The 22,927-nt window shown below is 41.8% G+C and overlaps 1 protein-coding gene across 5 annotated transcripts in view; it reads right to left on the bottom strand.

Moving 5' to 3' along the window:
* MRE11 (MRE11 homolog, double strand break repair nuclease) overlaps positions 1-22,927 on the bottom strand; it is a 68,351-nt gene that overhangs the window by 44,353 nt on the left and 1,071 nt on the right. For 4 of the 5 annotated variants that reach the window (XM_074984271.1, XM_074984250.1, XM_074984266.1 and 1 more), the window contains exons 3-12: positions 20,663-20,792; positions 16,864-17,024; positions 15,350-15,437; positions 13,913-14,054; positions 12,046-12,160; positions 10,367-10,552; positions 9,673-9,844; positions 8,110-8,190; positions 7,481-7,607; positions 802-905 (exon numbers count right to left, since the gene is read on the bottom strand). In XM_074984271.1, coding sequence (XP_074840372.1) covers positions 802-905; positions 7,481-7,607; positions 8,110-8,190; positions 9,673-9,844; positions 10,367-10,552; positions 12,046-12,160; positions 13,913-14,054; positions 15,350-15,437; positions 16,864-17,024; positions 20,663-20,792 — 1,306 coding nt within the window. Of the gene's footprint in view, positions 1-801; positions 906-7,480; positions 7,608-8,109; positions 8,191-9,672; positions 9,845-10,366; positions 10,553-12,045; positions 12,161-13,912; positions 14,055-15,349; positions 15,438-16,863; positions 17,025-20,662; positions 20,793-22,927 lie in introns of those variants that run through there. The other variant, XM_074984279.1, reaches the window with a different exon arrangement.

A 22,927-nucleotide genomic window follows, 5' to 3' on the forward strand; every position in this document is an offset into this window, starting at 1 on the left:
TGAAAGGACTCACAAAGAGCGAGATGGAGGCTGGCACGACTCTGAGGTGAGAGAATTAATATCTCAATAATCAATAATAGACAATACGTAGGATGGGGATAGACCATGAAAATGAAGACAAGCATGTTATGCTTGATAGTGATAGAGAAGGGAGGGAAGCCAGTAGAGCGATGTAAAAAGAGGGGCAACATGATCAAAACAATAGGCTTGGAAAATGATCTCAGTAGTGTCATTCTGAGTCAGTGGGACAAGATTGCATCTGTCTAAACCAAAGGGAAAGATACTGGTAATGAGAACATGGACAAGAATTTTAGCTGTGTAGATGGATTACAAATCTTGTATCATAGAGATGCTATGCAGAAAGAATCTTCAAGATGCAGACATAACCTGTACATGAGCACCTAGAGAACAAGACAGTTGTTAACAGGACACCCAGAGTTATAAGACTAAATGACAGCCAGGACACTAGCACCATCTACTGTGATCAAGAAAGAAAGTAGCAGGGATGACTTGGAGGGCAGGAGGGAAAGTTTAGGAGCCCATTTTAAATCATGATAAGCTTGAGATGTCAGAGAGACAGCAGAGATTTCAATTTAGACAGAGACAAGTGAGTTGTCAGTCCAGAAACAGTAACTGATGTGCGTGCCCATGAGCTTACCCAAACATTAGATGTAGCAGACAAAAAGGGGGACTAAGGACAGAGCCCCATCGAACGTCCATAGATTTAAAAAACAAAAACAGCATAACAATCAAATGTGATATCAGAAGTGCTCCTAGGACTCAACACAGAAATAAATGTACCTTTTCTGCAGTCTGGAAATATTGTTTCACAAGGTCTTCCACTCTCAGGGTTGTCCTCTCTGAAGTAGGTCCCCTAATGAACTTTCCAAAATTAATCTCATCTTCTAGAAAAGAGATGTATATTAAAATGAGAATTCATTTTTGTCTTTACACATCAGTTTAGGAGTGTTAAGTTACTAGGATCACTTTGATTCATTATAACATAAAAGGCAATCAAAACCGAAACATTGTTGAAAATAAGACTCCTGCAGCAGCACCAGTCCACAAATTTTTCTAGACTTTAAATATTACACAATTAATGCTATGACTGCTTATTCCACTACAGTAATACACAAATATGCCCAAAAGAATTTCACTTGTAGCAAGCATAATAATAACACCCCTTAAGACAGTTAAGTGCCTGGAAGAAGATAGGAACGAAGTACAAAAACTGGTCTCAGACACATAGAAGAACACATCCCAAAAATCAAAGATCCCTCACGGAGACCATCATGTCAGCAGTTGCCTCTCTTTTTATCTGGAGCTGCTTCAGGATGTAACAATTCAAATGTAACAGGAGGACATGAAGACCAGAAATGATGTCTCATGTAGGCAGGTCCTAAACTTGCATTTAAGTCACTACGGGTGCACCTACACTAGCCAGCTACTTCGAAGTAGCTGGCAGAACGTCGAAATAGGAAGCGTTGCATGTACACGCACTGTGCGCTATTTTGATGTTGAAATCAACATTAGGCGGTGAGACATCAAAATCACTATTCCTATCCGAAAATGGGAATAGCGCCCTACTTCGACGTTCAACGTCGAAGTAGGGCGTTTGTAGATAATCCGCGTCCCGCTACGTCGAAATAGCCGGGTCCTTCATGGCGGCCATCAGCTGACGGGTTGAGAGATGCTCTGTCCAGCCCCTGCAGGGCTCTGTGGTCACCACGTGCAGCAGCCCTTAGCCCAGGGCTTCTGGTGGCTGCTGCAGCTAGGGGTCCATGCTGCGTGCACAGAGTCTGCAACTGGTTGTCAGCTCTGTGGATCTCATGCTGTGCAGGCCAAGTGTGTCTGGGAGTGGCCCTTTAAGGGAGTGGCTTGGGGCTTTGCTGGCCCCTTATTTCGACGGGGAGAGCTTGTGTGTGTGGGGACGCTCCGCATTTCCTTCTGGAGCGGCTCCTTTCGAAGTTGAACATCGACGGCACCAGCCCTGGATGACGTGTAGACGATACGCGCTGAAGGAGCCTATTTAGATGTTCTTACATCGAAATAGGCTACTTCAACGTAGTGTGCTAGTGTAGACGTAGCCTACGTGTTAAAAGCTATGCTTTGTTCTCTACTCAGAAACTTACTGAGAGCCAGACAACAGAGCAAGTGTGCAACAATCTCCCAGTTTGAAACCTTGTACAATAAATGAGTCATCACATTCTTCATTAGCTTGAGTTTCTGAGGAGAATTTATTGCAGTAATCTGATGAAAATATGAAAGTAAGGATAATTGGTATGTCCATACCAAAACAGAAAAGGTCACATGCTTTCTGCCAGGCACAGAAGTAATCTTGGCCACAATCAAGCCCTGAGCATCCAGAAGCCTAGGATCTAGTAAGATATTTAATGTATGTCACACTCTCACCTGCCCCCACAATGTTTTGTGAAAACTGCCTTATGAATGTGTGTAACAAAAAGACACTTTAGGCCAAATGCATCATGAGTCACGTTATTAAAGTTACAATCTGTTAATTGTGTATACTCAATTTCTGTGTATGTATCATTCTTGTATGAGGAGTTAGAAATATAAAATGTGAATCTGTTTATAAAGCGAGATGTGCTAATGAAGGCCATTAGTGAGACTGTGGAAACATAATGGCTCGGTACTTAAACCAACAACCTGTTAAGAGTCTTGTTTTTCCCATGAGTCTGGACTGTAGTTGGTCTTGTCAGGGCATGTGGCTAACTAATTGATGTTGGAATGCATTGTGGATTTTGTATATTTCCACTCAAAGGGAGAAAAATTTGAACTTAACAAAAAGAATGCCCACCTTTGGCGAAGGGGATGTAAAAGGTGGGAAACTAAACAATAGGTGCAGCTCCCAGATGCCAGGAGACACTTCCCACACTTTTCAACTAAGATGCCTGCTGGACACATCTAAGAGTGAATGGGGTAAGGATCAGGCCCAAGCTAGGAGCCTGCCCAGTTTGTGAAAAAAGATGATTAGAACTACTGTTAGGGTAAAAATTTGCAGTTTTTAAGTGCACTAGGCTTAGCTGGCACGTTTTATGTTTTACTTGGTAACTTTGATATGCATCAGAGGGGTAGCTGTGTTCGCCTGTATCCACACAAACAGTGAGAAGTCCCCACCTTATAAACTAACACATTTATTGGAGCATAAGCTTTTGTGGGCAAAGACACTGCATCTGCAGAAGTGGGTCTTTGCAAGTAAAAATGAACAGATCAAAGTAAAAACACTGAGAAGTCCTGGGGCACCTTATAAACTAACAGATTTATTGGAGCATAAGCTTTTGTGGGCGAGGACATTGCATCTGAAGAAGTGGGTCTTTGCCCACAAAAGCTTACGCTCCAATAAATCTGTTAGTTTATAAGGTGCCCCAGGACTTCTCAGTGTTTTTACTTTGATCTGTTCATTATTACTTGCAATCACCTAAATCCAACTTTTTATACTTAATAAAGGCATTTATTATCAAACCCAGTGTAACTGTTACCTGGGGGGAGCCACAGCTGTGCAGATTATCTCTTTCATTGACAGAGAAAGCTCATCAAACTTGCTCTCTTTAGCTATGTCTACACTACAGTATTTTGTCAACAAAACTGGTGTTTTGTCAAGAAAACCCTGGGAGCATCCACATTAAAAATGCATTCTATTGACAGTAACTCCACAGAACACGGTACTTTTGTCGACAGATTTCTGCCTCTCCCCCATGAGACAGAACACCCTTCTTAACAGAATCTGTCAAATAAAAGATGTGTGGATGCTCCAGGGGTCTCCAGGCAGCCCTGTCCGCTGTGTTTCCAGCTGGCTGTTCTGTTGAGAAAGTGGCTGGGCAGTCTGGCTGCTATCTGCTGCCAGAGACAACTGACAGAGCAATATGCTTTCATGCGCAGCCGTGACCTGTCAACAGGAGTTTTGTCAGCAGATAACTCCCAACAGCAATGTCTGTTGACAGATCGCTCTACTGCAGACATAGCCTTTGTGCAAAACTTATATACAGAGTAGAACAGATTTATCTGGGGTTTCAGTCTCTTTTGAGGGTGGTACTCTTCTGTACCATCATCTCCATATAGCTGAGCCCTCCCACAGCTGAGTTGGTTCAGTGTCTTTGTTGTTTTGCTGGGGGTGATTTCCCTAGCTCTGCTGCCTTTGCTGGGGAACACCAGAGGTTCTGGCCCAGCAGAACAGAGTAGTGGGCTGCCACAGAGGGCAGGTAGGCAGGCTCAGTGGAATGATCAACACATCAGGCGAGAGCTCCAAGGAAACCTCTGCAATTCAACCTGTAGCATGCACCTGTATTTCAAATGGTGGTTACATGCCTTTAGTGAAAGGTATGAAATTATTCTTTGCAAACTCTTTGGACTACTTCCCACAAACCATGCATATTATTTCCATCTTACCCAGACCAAGTGGCAGCCAGCCAGGCTTCATCTAAGTCAATACTTGATTTCTTGATCACAGGGTACACAATAACTCATTCACAGAGAAGTAGTGGTGAACCCCACTAGCAGCAGAGCCAGTAGCTCTCTGCGGATCTTCACCACCTAGAATTTAACTCATGAAGTAGTATGAAAATTCTACACAAAGACATCACCTGTAAACGATGATGACCTGTCTTACCTTCCTTATCAAAGAAGGTATTTAGAGTTCTCACCAACAGGGGATTAAACACACTGAAGTTTCATCAAAGCACTGGCAGAGAAATAAGTTGGCTAGTCAATATTCTCTATCAAAGCTGCCCTGGAAGCTCACTGGTTCCATCAGACTTGGGGAAAACCTTAAAAACAGGTCCGTGAAGGATAGGTTAATTTTAACTTCAAAATCAAAAGACCAATGGTCACTCAAGGTGGTAATATCCATCTTTTCAATTTCTAATTCCAAGCTGATCATAAGATTGAAGTGGTCTGTTTTACTAGAGAAGTCAACCAGGATCTTGCTCCTGCAATAATGCTGTCAGATTACCACTTAGTCTCTTTGTATTTTTACCCAGAGGCTCTCTGAGTCACCTATATCCACGTCCCATGAGGTTACAATTTGAAAAAACAAGCCTCTCTCACCATTTTTATAGCAGCTCTAAAGATCTCATCTGATCTAAAAGAAATCAACAGCTACAGACACCAAGCTCTAATCAACCTCATCTACACAACAGCACCACTAGATTTATCAGCTATAATCAGGTTCCACAGCAATAAATCAGTTTTTTTTCCCCCATTAGGAAATAACACCAGTAGTCCAATCCTATCTCCATTCTGGCACTCCCACACAGAGTCATCAAATCTGTCTTTGTAATGGGAAATGTACATCTGAAGTAAGATAAAACCTGCAGCAGTATCCCCCCATCTCCTGCTGAACACAACAGTGAATGTGTAATATCTTCTAATCAGATCTCCCTTATACATGCAAAGTCAAAAGCCCCTTTTTGTACAGAGTCCTGAATTGTATTAATTCTACTCATCAACAATATTGTGTTAAAAAGCATTAAGAAGCCACTGAGACACAAACACAGGCCCCAGGATAACATTTTTTACACTCACTTTTCAAAGTATATCAGTCAGACAAGTTCTTTAATCCAAAGTGATCAGGATTACAGTAGTTTTTCTGTAGTCCAAAGAACTAATAAAGTTAAGATTTCTAAATAAATGATGCATTCAATTAAACAACCGCACCCAGAAGAACAGCAAATTCAGAATTAGTTAAGAGCTTTGTAAGTGTGTTTACTAAACCTGAAGCATACTTTCACTTAGAGTGTTGCTGTAAACAAACCTGTCAGTGGAATTAAATTACTTATAAAGCACTAATGTACTACATTAACAGTCCATTAGATCAGCACTGCATATACTTATGCAAGCCACATCTTCATTACTGTCCATTAGGTTTTCACTATTAGGACAAAATTGTCAACAACTAGTAATCAGTTATTAAAAATTCTCGGCAGAGCAGGATTTTCATAAGAATGGCCACTACTGGGTCAGACCAAAGGTCCATCTAGCCCAGTAACTCATCTGCCGAGAGTGGCCAGTGCCAGGTGCCCCAGAGGGGTGGACCGAAGACAGTGATCAAGTGACTTGTCTCCTGCAATCCATCTCCAATCTTTGACAAAGAGAGACCAGGGACACCAGTCCTACCCTGGCTAGTAGCCTTTTATGGACCTAACCTCCATGAATTTATCTAGCTCTTCTTGGAACTCTGTTATAGTCCCAGCCTTCACAGCCTCATCTGACAAGAAGTTCCAGAGACTGGCTGTGCGCTGTGTGAAGAACTCTCTTTTATTAGTTTTAAACTTGCTACCCATTAGTTTCATTTGGTGTCGACTAGTTCTCATATTAAGGGAACAATAACATTTTTTATTCACCCTCTCCACACCACGCATAATTTTATACATCTCTTTCATATCCCCCCTCAGTCTAAACTGAAAAGTCCCAGTCTCTTTAGCTTCACCTCATATGGGACCCATTCCAAACCCCCTAATCATTTTAGTGGTCCTTTTCTGAATCTTTTCTAATGCCCAAATATCTTTTTCGAGGTGAGGAGACCACATGTGTATGCAGTACTCAAGATGTAGGCGTACCATAGTTTTATATAGGGGCAGTAAGATATTCTTTGTCTGATTTTCTATCCCATGTTTAATAATTCCTAACATCCTATTTGCTTTTTTGACTGCCGCTGCACACCGCATGGATGTTTTCAGAGAACTATCCATGATAATCCCAAGATCTCTTTCCTGACAAGTGGCTGTTATTTAAAAAGCAGGAACACTATGACAGAAGACACCTGGAATAAGATTCTGGTAACAGACTGAGGGAAATAGAACACACTAAAGGATTCAGATTCTTATTAAATCTAAAAAGAAGAACATGGTAGCATTTCAGACTGGGATTTTAGGCAAAGATTTAGCTACTGAGTGTAGATAATAAGGTTATTTCCTACTTCCAATGGTGCTCACATGGTCTGATGTCAGGACAAATGCCTTGTCCAATTGGTAAATGTGTTGACATTTCTCAAGGGGGGGAGGCGGAAATCACTGAAAACTTTGAAAAGTCTGTTCCCTCCGCCCTCATAGCCAAGCTTTCCCTATACATGATTTTAAATAATATAAAAACTGCTACTCTGCTTCTTAATTTGTTCTGTTTTTGACAATCCAACTGTGGCGCAGTTTTATGCACTAATCTCAGAAGAGTCCTATGAGGCTATAAAGTCGTTCTCTGTAAACAGTTGACAGATGGTGTGCCTATGAACACCAAAATTTAAAGCAATAACAAAAGCTAGCACATTCTCCTGCAAATATTTAACAGCTTACAGAGTCCTTTCAGATTTCTATTGTGGGGGTCTTGATCCTTGACTAAGGCTCTTAGGTACTATGGTAAAACAAATAATAATCACGCCTCTGTTAATTACATGTTACATAGTGAACACTATAAATATTGGTTTTAAAGTTAAACTACTAAAATTCCCATTTTACTTTTCTGTTTTTACCATTTTTCTCTTTTTGTTCACGATGCCTGAAAAAGTATATAATGTCCTTTGGGTTAGCAATCCTTTCCATGAACTTCTGACTGAAACGATGAATACTGAATGGTTCAAAACCTCCACTGTAATCAACCTAAAATGAGAATGTCAATATATGAATTTGGGATAGAGGCAGGGTACCCAAGCTATTCAAACCATCATCAAATACTTCACACACACTTATGCACACTTTTTAAAATAAAAGTCTGAACAATGAGCCAGTTGGATGCTAATGATATTAATAGCATATGCCTAATTACCAATCCAGTCTCTCACATCTAGGTGTAGGAGCACTGCAAAGTGGCATGTATGCCTCTGGAAAAAGCATTTCTTCATAACTGATAACACTTTCTATCCCACCAACCAATAAAGGAGGAGCAGTGAAATGGACTGAAGGGAATTCTGTACAATCTTCTGCTGAAAAGTACTAATCGTGCCACAAAGGTTCAGCATACAGATAGAGCAAGCATGGGATTTAAAACAAAATTTAAATTGTGTAGGAGAAGATAAATTATTAAATATAAAACATGAGATGAACATGTAGCAAAAAGCAATCAAGTCAACAAGAATTTCGGAATAAGATAACTAAGTCTTACTCGTAATCTTATGAGAGGTTTTTCTGGCTGGCGTGGATTTCCCAGGCGCTCCCTCTCTGCATTATCCAGCAGTGTTTCAACCTGAAAGGCACAGAGAGTAAGAGAGTAGATATGAAAATTACACCTCTCTAATAGTGTCTGGAATGATCCAAGTAGTCCTGTAGCACCTTAAAGACCAACAAATTTATTCCTGAAGGATCTGAAGAACAGGGTCTTACCCATGAAAGCTCATTACTTAATAAATGTGTTAGTCTTTAAGATGTGACAGGACTGCTTGCTTTTTGCAAAACTAAATGTGTCAGAGGGAAAATATGCTTATTTCAGTAATAATGAGCTAAAATCTGTCCTCTTATGTGCACATATATATTAGAGATGGCAGAATTTGGCCCCAAAATTGTGAAACAATGACAATCTTAGCAAAAAAGACTATACTATTGGAAGTTTCCTGCTAGTACTTAGAAAGGTTTCCCACATTTTTATTAGGTAGTTCAGCGTCATCTTGAATATTTTAAGTTCTATACTATGTGAATACAGTAAACCCTTGATTTAACGGACTCCAGTTTAGCGGGCTTCCGGAACAGACGTCCGCCAGCCCCTGCCCTTCTCTCCCCGCATTCCTGAAGTCTGCTGGGGCTGTAAAATCCAACACCCACCAGCCTTCCCATCCCCACAAAAAAGTGCTCTAAGGCAACTTACCAGAGCCGCCCGAGCTGCCACTGCTGTGACTGAAAGGGCTGCCTTCCAGCTGCACTGGAGGAGCTGCCACAGGTTCTTCCCACCGGGGTGGGGTGCATACATAGGCAGACAGCACTTGCATACACGCCCCATCCCTGTTGGGAGAGGCACGTGGTAGCTCCAGTGGCAGTGGTGGCTCCTCCAGGCTGTGGTGACAGTGAGGCTTCAAACCATGGCGGCTCCTGCTGCCACGTTGTCGTCTCCAGCTCTGGCGATGGCAGGGCTCCACCTGCTGTGGAGGGGCTCCAATCTGTGGCAGATTCTCCAGCCATGGTGGGACTCCTGCAGCTGTTAGTCTCCAGCCATGGCAGGGCTTGAAGCCACAGTCGTGGCGGAGTCTCCAGCTTCGGATCATCTGGTGGCAACTCCAGCTCCAGTGGTGGCGGCTCTGGTGAGTCACCGACATTTTTTTTTTTTTTTTGGAGGTGGGGAGGGAGGGAGGGAACTGGGGCTGCAGGAGCCTAGTGGGGGTGGGTGGGCACTTGATAGCATCTCTTTAGAACAGAAAATGTTGTTTCTTATGTACAGTAAACCCTCCGATTTAACTGACATTCGGCATTAACAGACACCCCTCTCCCCCATTAGTCTGTTAAATCAAGGGTTTACTGTAGTTCAGTATTAAATACAATTGTGATCCTTTACTTGACTGGCAATTCTAAGAAAAAGTGGGTGTGACCAGTATAGCCCTGAACTGAGAAAAAAATAACAGAAGAGACTTTCCTAGGTACCCATGTCAGTGGTATACATGGGGAGAAAATAAAGGTGCTCCAAATTCCAGTCTTATCCTAATCACATTCCCTTCCTGCAGTTCAAGTACACAGAAGTTACCTTTTCCATACAGAATGCTTGCACTGCTTGTGTTACTTTTGGATTGTCTGGATTAAAAATGTCTGGATGATCAGCAAGAACAATATCCTCCATGTAGAAACTTCGCACTGTTTCAAGAGGAATCTTCTCCATATTCATTTTTTTGCCTTTAATGTGTAGCAAACCTATGTGCCTGGAATCAGATAAATAATTTTGTAAATGAAGACAGACAAGTCACATAATTTAGATAAAAACTTCTGTTATTTTCTCCTTTATTCTTACATCAGTCTCACTGAAAACCCTTTAAATAAAACAAGGTACTCAGAGCAGTACTTCTGCTATTGCCCTCTAGAGGCTACAACTGCAAGGGCCAGATGGCACCTTATCCATACATGAGCATATTCACGTGTGGAAGTGGACAGGATGCAAGAAGACACTTCATTTTTCCCAGGCTAAGTCTGCCAAAATAAACAGAGTTGTGCCTACTTACAAGGCTGAATTTAGCTTAAAGAAGCCAAAGCTAAGTTATCATAAAATACTGATATTAACGCTTTCGCTGATTATACTAGGTCGGAAAAAGTTGCCAAACAGAACTACACCCTACTCCAAACCCATTCCCTTACATTTCAGTAAAATGTATCTTTTGTGTAGGAGATGTCCTGATTAACAGAATATGCAAGAAAAACATTAAAACAAAACTCAAGAAAACACACACTTTTTTACAGCTTCCCCTGGTGACAGAGAAGTAACCACTGAACTTCCAGGCTGAGATACATAGAAAAGTTGCTGTTCATTTCGGGTTGGAGCTATTTTACATTCATGTTCATGACCCCAAATAACAAGGTCAATAAAGTCATCTAAAAATTGTTCTGGAATATAATTGGTGGCTCCATGTTTACTCCTGTTTCAACGAAAAGGAAGAGAATTAGAACAAATGTAATTTTGGTTGTTTCAGAGGTACAGGGGAGATGCAGAGACGGAACAACTGAAAAACACTAATTTATATAATTAAAAAGATATTTATAATATTTGGCAATGCCTGTATTTCACAAGCATATGGAAAACAAGTATTCCTCCTTTTTTTTCTTCTGTACAGATACAAGTTATCATTTTAATTCTGAGTTAAGGAATACTATGTTTCTTGGTTTTTAATAGAGGTTATACTTCCTCACAAGAAACAGGGCAGTTTAAAGAATGCAAACATTTCTGTTCTAGCATGTACAGGACTCTTTCCCAAGATAGGTTTTTAAAAGGTTGGAAAGCGCGAAGGGAAGCATTGGACTTCCAAACCAAACTCTACTATAGTTACTATGCTTTTCTGCACTATAATCAATCAGTGGCTGACTTGTTATTTCTGCAATAACATGCAAATTTACAGATTCATACTTCTCCTCCCACAAACTGAAGTAATACAGAGTAGACTGGAATGGAGAACCACCTGCCCACATTTTATTCATTCAGCCAGTGGCAAGTCCCCAGTGCTGGGGACCCTGAGCCTCATCTCACCTTGCCTGTCCCCATTCTCTCCATGGCACTGGGGCCACAAGTACCAGCTTGTCCTCCTGCGCAAGGAAGCTACGGTGCCAGGCTTGTGATCTGTCCCTGAGGCCTGTAGGGAAGCTCTGTTCTGAGAGGTCACATGTACTTGCCCCATCCACAGGCCCCACCCCCACTGTTCCATGAAATAAGTCACACCAGGCAAGACCTCACACCCCTCATATTCTCTCACACTCATCTCCTGGCCCCATACCTGAGCCACCTCCTATAAATCCAACCCCCTCCCTGAGCCTGCACCCCAGCCCTGAACACCTGCCCTAGATCAGAACCCTCTCCTGCCCCACCTTAACTCCCTTCTAGACCACGCATCCAAAACCCCAGCCCTAAGCCCGCTCCCACATGAGGAACCCCTCATTTCTGGCCCCACTCCGGAATCTAGAAGCCTAGAGCCTCCATGCCCCCCCCGCGCCCAACTGATTTTTTCCTGTGAATCAGTGCCGCTGCCTCCCCGCTTTGGAAAAAAGAGGTTCTTCACCCCCAGAATAAACCATTCACACTTGTCTGGTGGCAAACAACTGTTCCCTCTCCAGATACTTGAAGGCTGAAAACAGCAGAGTCTCATCAGTTAGAGGTCATCCTCTTGGCCAACCATGAACTCCTTTACTCCACCCTTCTTTGTGTGTGTCTTTTCTATAATGAGATCTGCTGGGACTGGGTCATTACAGAAAGAATTGACATATTCCACTTTCCTGATGCATCTAATATTCAACAGTCTTAGGTGGTAGGTGTCAGGTCAAAAACCCAAATTTTTCTCCATAGCATTTTGAATATTTTTGTTGTACGAAACTGAACATTTACTTAGGAAAATAAAAAAATCACAATCCAATTAATAGTCACCTGTTCTGATGAATTACAAACAAATTAAACCAATTATCCTCATCCTCCTTTGGTCTCAGCATGGTAACCTGCTTACTGACAAACATTCGATATAATCGCTCATCTGGTATAGACCCTGAAACATACATGGCAAAATGTTAATCATTGTTACTGAACAATAAATGATGTGTTATCAGCAAAAACCTGGAAAATGAAATTGCATGGAAAGATTACACTTCATCTTTTAACAATCAAAAGAACTTTGTGTCCCCACCACAGATTTGAGCCAGATGATTTTAATATTTAATATACTCTCTCTCTCTAACTGAAAAGCCAATCAACCCGAAATATAGTTAAAATCAATTCCAGAAGATACTTTTTCTGCCCTTGAGTCCTCCTGCCAATTATCAAGTTTACAACTAAGTTTATGTTTTTTTAATTTATATATAATATGATATTAAAAGCGCTTCTGTCTCTTTTATGGTTGCATGTGAAAACCTTACAGAAACACTGACTACATGGGGGAAGCAGTGAAACAGGCACCTCAGACAAGCACAGCAAGTACAGTAAACCCTCGAGATACGTGCATGTTGAATCCACGTATCTCACATTAGCACGACTGGAGAAGGATCCCAGAGGCTCCAGCCCCAGGCAGCCAGCGCTTCCCCTCAGTCCCTTTGGAGGGGGAGGGAGGGGAATCCCCTTGTTAACAGGGATCCCCCGTTAGAAGACTGCTGGCTGGCAGAGCAAGATTCCCCCAGCTCAGCCACAGGCAGCCACCGCCGCACAGGCAAGGGGAAAGGACATCCCTCTGTCAACAAGGGGATCCCTGGCACTCCCCCTGCCCCCAAGACAGCACTGAGTGGATGAGCTGGCTGCAGCCCAGGCCAGCTGCACCCTCCCCATGGTGGCATCCCAGGGCACAGCTGGTTGAGCAAAGTGCTCCGCCAGCTCTCCTCCCCCTTCACAGGGGTATCCCCTGCTCCTGGATCTGGTGGGGGCTGTTGATGCTGAGTTGGTGGTCCCACCTCCTCAACTTGCACAAATTTCAAGTTACACTTGGTTTTCCAAGAACTTAACTTTCATGCAAATCCAGGGTCTACTGTACTAATAAAAAAACAAAACAGAACACTCAGCTGTCATGGTAAAAATAGGGAGGAATGGGTTTCATTCGACAGCAAAGGATTTCATTGTAATTAAACATAGATTCAAACATTTACTACAGTTAATATGATACACTTGGAAGGAAATAGTGAGAGAGGCATCAGACACCAAGGGGCGCTGAGCCCATGGTTATTGATGACGATGAATATGATATACTCTTCTTAAGCAGTGTCTGTACAATCTAGATATAGTGCTTGAATTACTAACAAATACACGACATCATGTCTAATTTGCCGATTCCTTATACAAAAGTGGTATCCCTACAAAGATGGCTGCTGTCAAGAGACACCAGAGGGAATAAACATCATTAGGAGCTTTAAATACTAAGACCAACTAAAATGAAATTTTCCTCTTTTCAAGCAGCCTGTGAAAAGAATGTAGGATGAGCTCAAGGGATCTTGACAGCTCCAGTCAGTAACTGAACTTACTGTACTGTTAACAACCTACAAGCCAATGATAGAGCACTATAAAAGGGAATCACAGAGGAAAAAAAGGAGCCTCATGACGAGGAGATCACATACTGCAAGCTCACCACAGAATAGGAGATTCAGCATCTGCACATTTTTAAGCAATGTCTAACACTCTCCTCCAGAAAAAATGATTCTAAGATTATTTATACGAAGATACAAAACAGAACTCAATAAAAAAGGAATTATAGCCCAGTGATACAAAGGCAGGTCTAAACATGTCTGGAAATATCTAGCAGAACAGAAAGCAATCTTACCTAATCCATACAGAGCAATTTTTGTTTTTCCCTTGTGGAGTAAAATGGGACTAATGTCTATCTTTTCCACAGACGGTGAACGTCCAAAATGATTCAGCAATCCTGCACTGCTTAAAATATCCAATGCACATAGTGCATCTACCTATTAAAAATATTAAGGAACAAAAAGAGAATGAATTTGTGCTTAAATTCAACTTTTAAATTTGTTTAACAAGACACAAAAAAGAAGTACTATAAAAGGAATCCTGAAGCAGATCTGGCTTGGTTAAACTGACTGTTCTGTATGAACAGTTATATTTTTGCCGTTAAGAAATAGCTAATTTTTATTGTGGATTATTAATAATATCCTATATTATAGAACTTCCATGCATAACAAAAATATTTAATGGACCGTAGTTTGAGAACATGAGCCTTAAAACTTACCGTTTTTGAAATTTTATGGAACTAAATATATATATGACCAACATTATGAGGGTTTCCTTAATATAGGCCAGAATTAACTAAAGATGTAAATCAATTTCAAAAGGTAGTTACCAAAATCTAAATGCATGGAAAAGGACAGAAATTAAAAGTGAAGATTTTAAGGCCATTCTCTTACATAAAAAATGATGAACTTTTCTACACCTAATATTTTGAAAACCCTTTCAATGCCTCTTACTTCTTGCTCCCAAAAATGCCTTTCCAGCAAATCCTCCAGTTATGTCAAGGTTGCATTCCTGCAACCCTGGTGTAACTCAAATTTTCACACAAGTCGAGGGGAGCTGGGAACCAAGCCGCCGCTTGGTCCCTGACTCCTAGCCACCTGAGGGACCCAGGAAACTGAGCAGCTTATGGCTGGTCAGCTTCCAGGTTCCCGCAAGTGGGGAGCTGGAAAACCAGGCTAAGAGTCTTCTCCCTCCCTTCCCCCAGCCCCGTAGCTGGGGGGGAAGGGCAGGAGAAGGCTCCAGCCATGAGGTTGTGGGGTCTCCCTGCCCCCCAGCCAAAGACCCCACAGCTGGCTCAGCCGGCCAGGTGCTGCCCAGCCAGCTTCCAGCCCTAGGGGTCCCAGCAGCTGGCTCTGCTCTAGCTGTGGAGTCTACCCACCAGCCCCCATTGCATTGCCCCCCCAAACCCCCTCACATAAATGTCAGACACACATATGTTGAATGCTCATATCTCAGGTGATTACCGTATTCCAGCTCCAGCTGTAGAAATCCCTAAAATACAGTATTAGGCAAAACATATGGACCCATATCCCTTCTTCCCATGCTTCCAAACATACAGCCTAAAACATGACAATTTGAGTGACGTGTAAAACAATGGACTGTGGAATATGCACCCTGTGCATTAAAAAGGAAACTTAATATGGGTGATGGGTACAAGTAACCAGTTCACAAAGGAAAAAATTACTTGAATTTGTGCAATGTCAATAATTCTTGTCATTACTAAAGTAATTACCCCTGTGGGATCATCGTGATTGCCATGAATACTAAAAACTGGAATAGAGATGTTGAGATTCCCATCCTGGTAGTTCACCCATGGAAATCTGGACAGGAAAAAAGTTTAAGTTTGTCTACAGGCTATTCGCACACACAGAAGTAATCATACAATTATTTTGATATGAAAAAAACAGACAAACTTTACTGCATAGTAAAACATTTATGAACATCAATATAGAAAAATTCTGAAGCAAAGCAGTTTCACTTCATCTAAATTAAAATGAGACTAAGACAGGAAAGACCAGTTTAGAATTTAGGAAACCTGAGGTTAAGCTCGCATTCCATCACAGACTTCCTGGGTGACCTTGGCAAGTCACATTGGCCCAGATCCTCAGAAGGCATTTAGTCCTCTAACTTCCATTGAAATCACAGAGCCTGAATTCCTTTGAGAACCTGGGCCTCTATGCCACAATTTCCTGCATGTGAAATGGGAGATAATAGCACTGCTTTCCTTCACAAGAGTGCTATGAGACTAAATATATTATTAATTGTGGGGTGCTCAGATTCAGAAGCTGGAGGACACAGATGTAGCTAAGATTGCCAGACAGTGGAGAAATTATTAAAATTGAATAAAAAGGCTTTGGATGGAAATCTGCACTATACTGCATCACTTTGTTCACAAGGTAGACGCCTGTTGTACAGGTTGAACCCCTCAAATCAGATACTCTCTCGTCAGGCAATGTCCATCATCTGGCAGGAACATGGATGTTGCCAGATGAGAGAGTAGCAGGCAGGAGGAGCAAGAGCCCCAAGTGGGGCTGGGAGCCAGGAGCCAGAGCAGGGGCTGACTGAACCCCTGTTGGAGCATGGGCTGTCCACCTTCCCTTGTCTGGCAAATTCTCGTTTGGGAACTTTCAGGTCCCAAACATGCCAGATAAGGGAAGTGTGACTTGTACTTAAGACTGAAAACTTGTTTCATACATTCTCCATTAAAAAATAAAATTCCCTTTTGAACATTCCTGCCTGATCTCTAGCCAAAGTTAAAGTTTGTTTTCAAAACATTGAGCAACCTGAAGACATCAGTTTATGATATTAGAATCTTTCCGTTCTAAAAGCTCAAAAGCCTATCTAGGATTATGTGGGCCAAATCCTATACATACTTAGAGAGGAGAGATTTTACTCACATAAGCAGTACCATGGTATTCAATGACTATTCAAATGAGCATACTTTCATCGTTTTTCCAATACTGGGCCGACATATCTCAGATTTTATTATATGCAATACAGCTAGAAAAGCAATCCAAAGATGGTGACAAAGTTCATAAGAATACTTAATAGGTTTGAAATTTTCTCAGAAAATAGTCTAAGGAGTTGATCATGCAAACTGCTCTGTGGACAACTAGAAAGTGCACAGAAATCCACTGAATTGCAGAGGTTTATCCATTAACTCTACTCCAATGGCAGCTTACTATATCTAATCTCTAAAAAGCAAGATGTACAACATACTTATTTCATCATACTATACGTACTTACTTGCTAAAACTGAAATTGACTGACTGGTCACTCAAAACTTCAAACTGTACAGGACGATCACCCATGCAGTATTTTCTTAATAATTCAATACAGCTGTGTAATGTTTTCCTGGAGGGTTTATTTTCATGAAAAAGGTCCCCACCTAATAAAATAAAATCCACCTGCACAGATCAAGAACTTTGTTATAGTAAGGTAACATTCTGTATTATTTTAAAAGAATTCATTATGGTTATGTCTACACTACCGTAATACTTCAACAGAAAAAACTTCTTTAGAAAGATTGTGTCCACACAGACCCTGCTCCTTCCAAGAACGGGCCGGGGATTGAAAAATCCAATGCCACGATGACTGTTCTTTTGCAAGAAGGGCCCGTGGAGCATCTACAAGTTGTTTGTTTTTTTTGTTTGTTTTGAAATAATTTTTCGAAAGAAGGCACTCTTCCTGATCAGGGGCAGAAGAGGGCTTCCAGAAGAGATGTGTTCTGTCAATTTCAGATTTAAAGAAAGCATTTTGTGTGTAGATGCACTGCATGTACTTTCGAAAAAGGACCAGATTTTCCAAGAGAACTTGCTAGTGTAGATGCAGCCTACATGTTCTTATAAAATGTTAATTTTATATTAAAGTGCACATGTATTTATACTGAAGCGAAGTGTATTTCTTACCAGGTATTCTGTGTTAATAGCTTTATAGAATGTGAAACATGTAAAACCTAAAAGTTACGTCCTCAAATTTTCAAGAGATAACACTGTTGAGACAAATGCATAGTTCTGTCACAACTCTGTCAACGGAAGGCTTTATGTGCATAGACGCTCCTTGAGTTATGCCAACAGAAGGCCCCTTCTGTTGACAAAACTCTCTAGTATGGATGCAACCAAAATGTTTGCAATTAATTTAGTCTTACAAAAAACCAAAGCCATAACAAAAACATACAGCACTTTGCAAAGCAGTATCGAAGTTAAAATTCCTGAAAAAGAAGATGCCAATAATACTTTACAAGCGTTCCACCCCAATTTTTTAAAAACAAATTTATCATATGGGAGAAGCTTGACATGTATTGTCTCTAGCATTAGGAAATTATTAATTCACTTTGCATTAATGATATGGATGTCCAATTAATCTGAATAGATATGAAATTACTGGACAGTCAACAAAAACGGCTTGATCATGATTGCACATATACATTTGGATCTAGCTGGAAAAGAGAGAACACAGAGCTAGGTTTTCAACAATGACTTGGAAGCTTAAGTACCATTTTCAGAGGCACCAGAGATAAATTCCATTGACTTTTAATCCTGAAGTGAGCTCCCCTGCAAGCAACCTCCACTGAAAGCAATGTAAGTTAAGGTCCCATGGGAAGCAAAACTGAGGGGAAAAACAGCTGAGGAGAGTTGGCAGTTTTTCAAAAGGGACATTATTAAGGGCCCAAAAACAAGCTATCCCGCTGTGTAGGAAAGACAGAAAATATGGAAAAAGACCGCCTTGGCTTAATCAGGAGATCTTGCATGATCTCAAAATAAAAAAGGAATTGTATAAAAATGGAAACACGGAAAAGTTACAAAGGATAAATACAGGCAAACAGCAAAAGAATGCAGGAGAAAGATTAGGAAGGCTAAAGCACAAAATGAGCTCAAACTAGCTACAGGCATAAAGGGAAACAAGAAGGTTTTTTATAAATATATTAGAAACAAGACGACGACCAGGGACAGGGTAGGGCAATTACTCAGAGAGGAGGGAGAAACAGTAACAGGGAACTTGGAAATGGCAGAGACGCTAAATGACTTCTTTGTTTCGGTCTTCACTGAGAAGTCTGATGAAGGAATGCCCAACATAGTGAATGCTAGTGGGAAAAGGGTAGGGTTAGAAGTTGAAATAAAAAAAGAACAAGTTAAAAATCACTTAGGAAAATTAGATGTCTGCAAGCCACCAGGGCCTGATGAAATGCACCCTAGAATACTCAAGGAGCTGATAGAGGAGGTATTTGAGCCTTTAGTTATCATCTTTGGAAAAGCATGGGAGACAGGAGAGATTCCAGAAGACTGGAAAAGGGCAAATATAGTGCCCATCTATAAAAAGGGGAATAAGAATAACCCAGGAAACCACAGGCCACTCAGCTTAACTTCAGTGCCAGGAAAAATAATGGAGCAGATCATTAAAGAAATCATCTGCAAGCACTTGGAAGGTGGTACGGTGACAGGGAACAGCCAGCATGGGTTTGTAAAGAATAAATCTTGTCAAACTAATCTGATAGCTTTCTTTGACAGGATAACAAGCCTTGTGGATAGGGGATAAGAGGTAGATGTGCTATACCTAGACTTTAGTAAAGCATTTGATACAGTCTCTCATGATATTCTTATAGAAAAACTAGGCAAATACAATTTAGATGAGGCTACTATAAGGTGGGTGCATAGCTGGCTGGATAACCGTACCCAGAAAGTAGTTCTTAATGGTTCTCAATCCTGCTGGAAAAGTATAACAAGTGGGGTTCTGCAGGGGTCTGTGTTAGGACCGGTTCTGTTCAATGTCTTCATCAATGATTTAGATATTGGCATAGAAAGTACGCTTATTAAGTTTGCAGATGATACCAAGTTAGGAGGGATTGCAACTGCTTTGGAGAATAGGGTCATAATTCAAAACGATCTGGATAAATTGGAGAAATGGTCTGAGGTAAACAGGATGAAGTTTAATATGGACAAATGCAAAGTGCTCCACTTGGGAAGGAACAATCAGTTTCACACATACAGAATGGGGAGAGACTGTCTAGGAACAACTACAGCAGAAAGGGATCTAGAGGTTATAGTGGACCACAAGCTAAATATGAGTCAACATTGTGATGCTGTTGCAAAAAAAAAAGCAAACATGATTCTGGGATGCATTAACAGGTGTGTTGTGAACAAGACACGAGAAGTCATTCTTCCGCTCTACTCTGCGCTGGTTAGGCCTCAGCTGGAGTATTGTGTCCAGTTCTGGGCACCGCAGTTCAAAAAAGATGTGGAGAAACTGGAGAGAGTCCAGAAAAGAGTGACGACAATGATTAAGGGTCTAGAGAACGTGACCTATGAAAAAAGGTTGAAAGAATTGGGCTTGTTTAGTTTGGAAAAGAGAAGATTGAGGGGAGACATGACAGCGGTTTTCAGGTATCTAAAAGGGAGTCATAAGGAGGAAGGAGAAAACTTGTTCTTTTTGGCCTCTGAGGATAGAACAAGAAGCAACGGGCTTAAACTGCAGCAAGGGAGGTTTAGGTTGGACATTAGGAAAAAGTTCCTAACTGTCAGGTCAAACAGTGGAACAAATTGCCAAGGGAGGTTGTGGAATCTCCATCGCTGGAGATATTTAAGAACAGGTTAGATAGATGTCTATCAGGGATGGTTTAGATAGTACTTGGTCCTGCCATTGGGGCAGGGGGCTGGACTCGATGGCCTCTCCAGGTCCCTTCCAGTCCTAGTGTTCTATGATTCATGGCAGGCATTTCAGTATCAAGTACTCGATTTCCAAAATAAATGGTTCATTCCTACCAGAGTCCTTGAAAAGAAAACTACCCAGTACTTTCATTACATCTAAGGTACCATAATAACTGCTAAGAACTGAACATCAGGTATATTTCTACTCTTGCTCAAAATCTCTCTTTAGATTAAACAATCTTCTTATAATTACTTCAGAACAAGAACTCTAATCTTGCAATCTTCAAGGGGCTCCACCGGAACCAGATACAGGATTACGGCCAACCTTCCTAACATTTTCTGGTAAGCATCCACAGTCCAGTCTCAGTGACTTATTTTCCAAAAGACGTAAAACTGCTTACTTCTTTTTGTTGAGCATATCTTAAAATTTCATCAAAAGTTACAAATGTATCATTTCCACGAACAGGGTCCTTCTCCAAGTACCCCAGGTGAATGTCAGTAGCAACCAGGATTTTGAAGGTATCTTCATCTCTAAATTGAATTAAAAATACAAGAGTGTTATGAAGACAGCAATTTCAACAGTTTTAGTACAATGAATTGTGCCAAAAATAAATAGCAAAGTCTGCCACAAAAAAAAAAAATTTTTTTTTTTTTTACTTTGCAGTGTTAACAGGACACCATGAACTTAACAATCAAGTCTGTCCCAAAATGTTTAACCTACATTTGCTTAAGCACCACCTAAATTTACCAACAATGAAAGATGAGCCTAGATCCTGCAAAAGGTTCCATGCAGATGTGGGGCTGCACCATGTGGATCCCTTTGAAGGATCTAACCCTAAAGGGAATTAAAAAAGTAAGCCTTTACAAAAACCACAAATATTGGCTGAGATAAATGGGATGACCAAACACTTGAAACCAGACTGACCACATTTCCCTATAAAGAATACAGGACATCTGCTAAAATTACTTACATTGAAGCAAGTTCAACGGCAATCAGTCAGAACTATGTGGTACAAATGTTGAAATTAATATCACGTTGATTGAGCCCCTGTTAAAACGTAGCAGTTGGAGTCTGTTATTTACATTCTGACCCAAAACTTTAGCATTCATACTGGGAGAGGTGAGACAAACAGTCAGTCACTCCCACTCCCAGAGAAGTGGGGTGACAAACCAATCAACCTGCCACAACCCTCCCTGCCTGGTGCTCTCTGTCCTCCATCCCTCACTGCCTCTGGACTGAACACCACCCGCCTACACCCACAAACACACACCTCTCTTGATACTCTGGCACTGTCTCTTCACAATACAACAAATGGGGTGGAAGCATGCTGGGTCACAGACTCCCTTCTCCCAGATTTCTGACAATGTTCTCACCAGAATGTGGCTAACAGCAGCCTTTTGACACCATACAGGAAGGAAAGGACAGGACCTGCTTGTAGCCATGGCAGGGTAGGGGTGGGAGGACCTGGTGGGTAGTTTTGCAGAGCTCTTCTCTCCCTCTCTCCTTCCCTGCTGCTGGAAGCAGCTAGTCCCTTTGTGCCCACACAATGGCAAAAGGCAGCTAACACCTCCAGGCTGCTGCTAGCCACTGACATATCCAGCCACATCCCATCCCCAAGTTAGAATGTCAGCAGGAACTGCTAAATCCTGATAATGTATTGTGGATCAGGACACAGAACCAGCCTGCAGAGGCTTCAGTGAATCTGACCAGAGAGGTGGCTCAGTATGGGAGGCGGGGAGGGAAACCACTGCCTGAAGGCTGCTGTGGAGCCTGCATCATGAGGACACAAACAGGCTAAAAATAGTTTTTTACCCCATCCCACCCCTCCAGAGCTTAGCTGAGGAGGAGACAGGCTTTCTTGTACCAGGACTGTGTGGGGCTTTGGCAGACGCAGGGCTTGTCTCCCCTTTGTCAGTGTCCTGGATTACAGTGTCTTGGGATTTCCTAGGATGTGAGCCCTTCCAGAGGCAGTAGGAGAAAAAAGGAGCCTGCCACCCAGACCATTGGTGAGCTGAGGGCTCCCACCAGCTGCTGGTTCTCTACACTGTGGTGGAAGATGGACATGCCCTACTGGGGGACATGGTATGGAAGAGCAGCAGGGTTAGGAAGCATGAAGGGACAAAGCAGGGAAAGGACAGCATGAGAAATAGCATGTCAAGGACCAGTGAGAGGGCAGCAGAGATTAAATGTAACTGGATACTGCCTGGTGTCTGCTGACATTCACCAGCCAATAGAAATGGGTGAGGCCTTACTGGCAGAGAGGTGGCACACAGGAGAGGTGCCGCTGATGAACCTGCAGGCAGAGCAGTCAGCCCCCCATGTTGCAGTTTTGCCCTGCCACCAGCCTTACACACCCATCATTGGCCACTTCCAATCAGTGCTGGTGGGCAAGTGGTATGACCTGCCAGTACACGTGGAGATAGAGGAAATGCAAAAACACAGGACAATTTTCCCATTTTAAATGGAAAGTCAGAACACTGGCAAGAGTGCTTACCTATGACACGGTCCCTTTAAAAACCCAGATATCTGGTCACCCCATCTGAAATCCTAATTAATTAATTTAAGAAAAAATCTGAATAGCTGGCCTGCTGGCTGTTTCCCTTCAAACAAAACAAAAGCAGTGCTTGCATAGAGAGGTTATGGGCCTGAAACACCCACAGGAGCT

The sequence above is a fragment of the Carettochelys insculpta genome, chromosome 1 (assembly GCF_033958435.1).
Source record: "Carettochelys insculpta isolate YL-2023 chromosome 1, ASM3395843v1, whole genome shotgun sequence".
Lineage (NCBI taxonomy): Eukaryota > Metazoa > Chordata > Testudines > Carettochelyidae > Carettochelys > Carettochelys insculpta.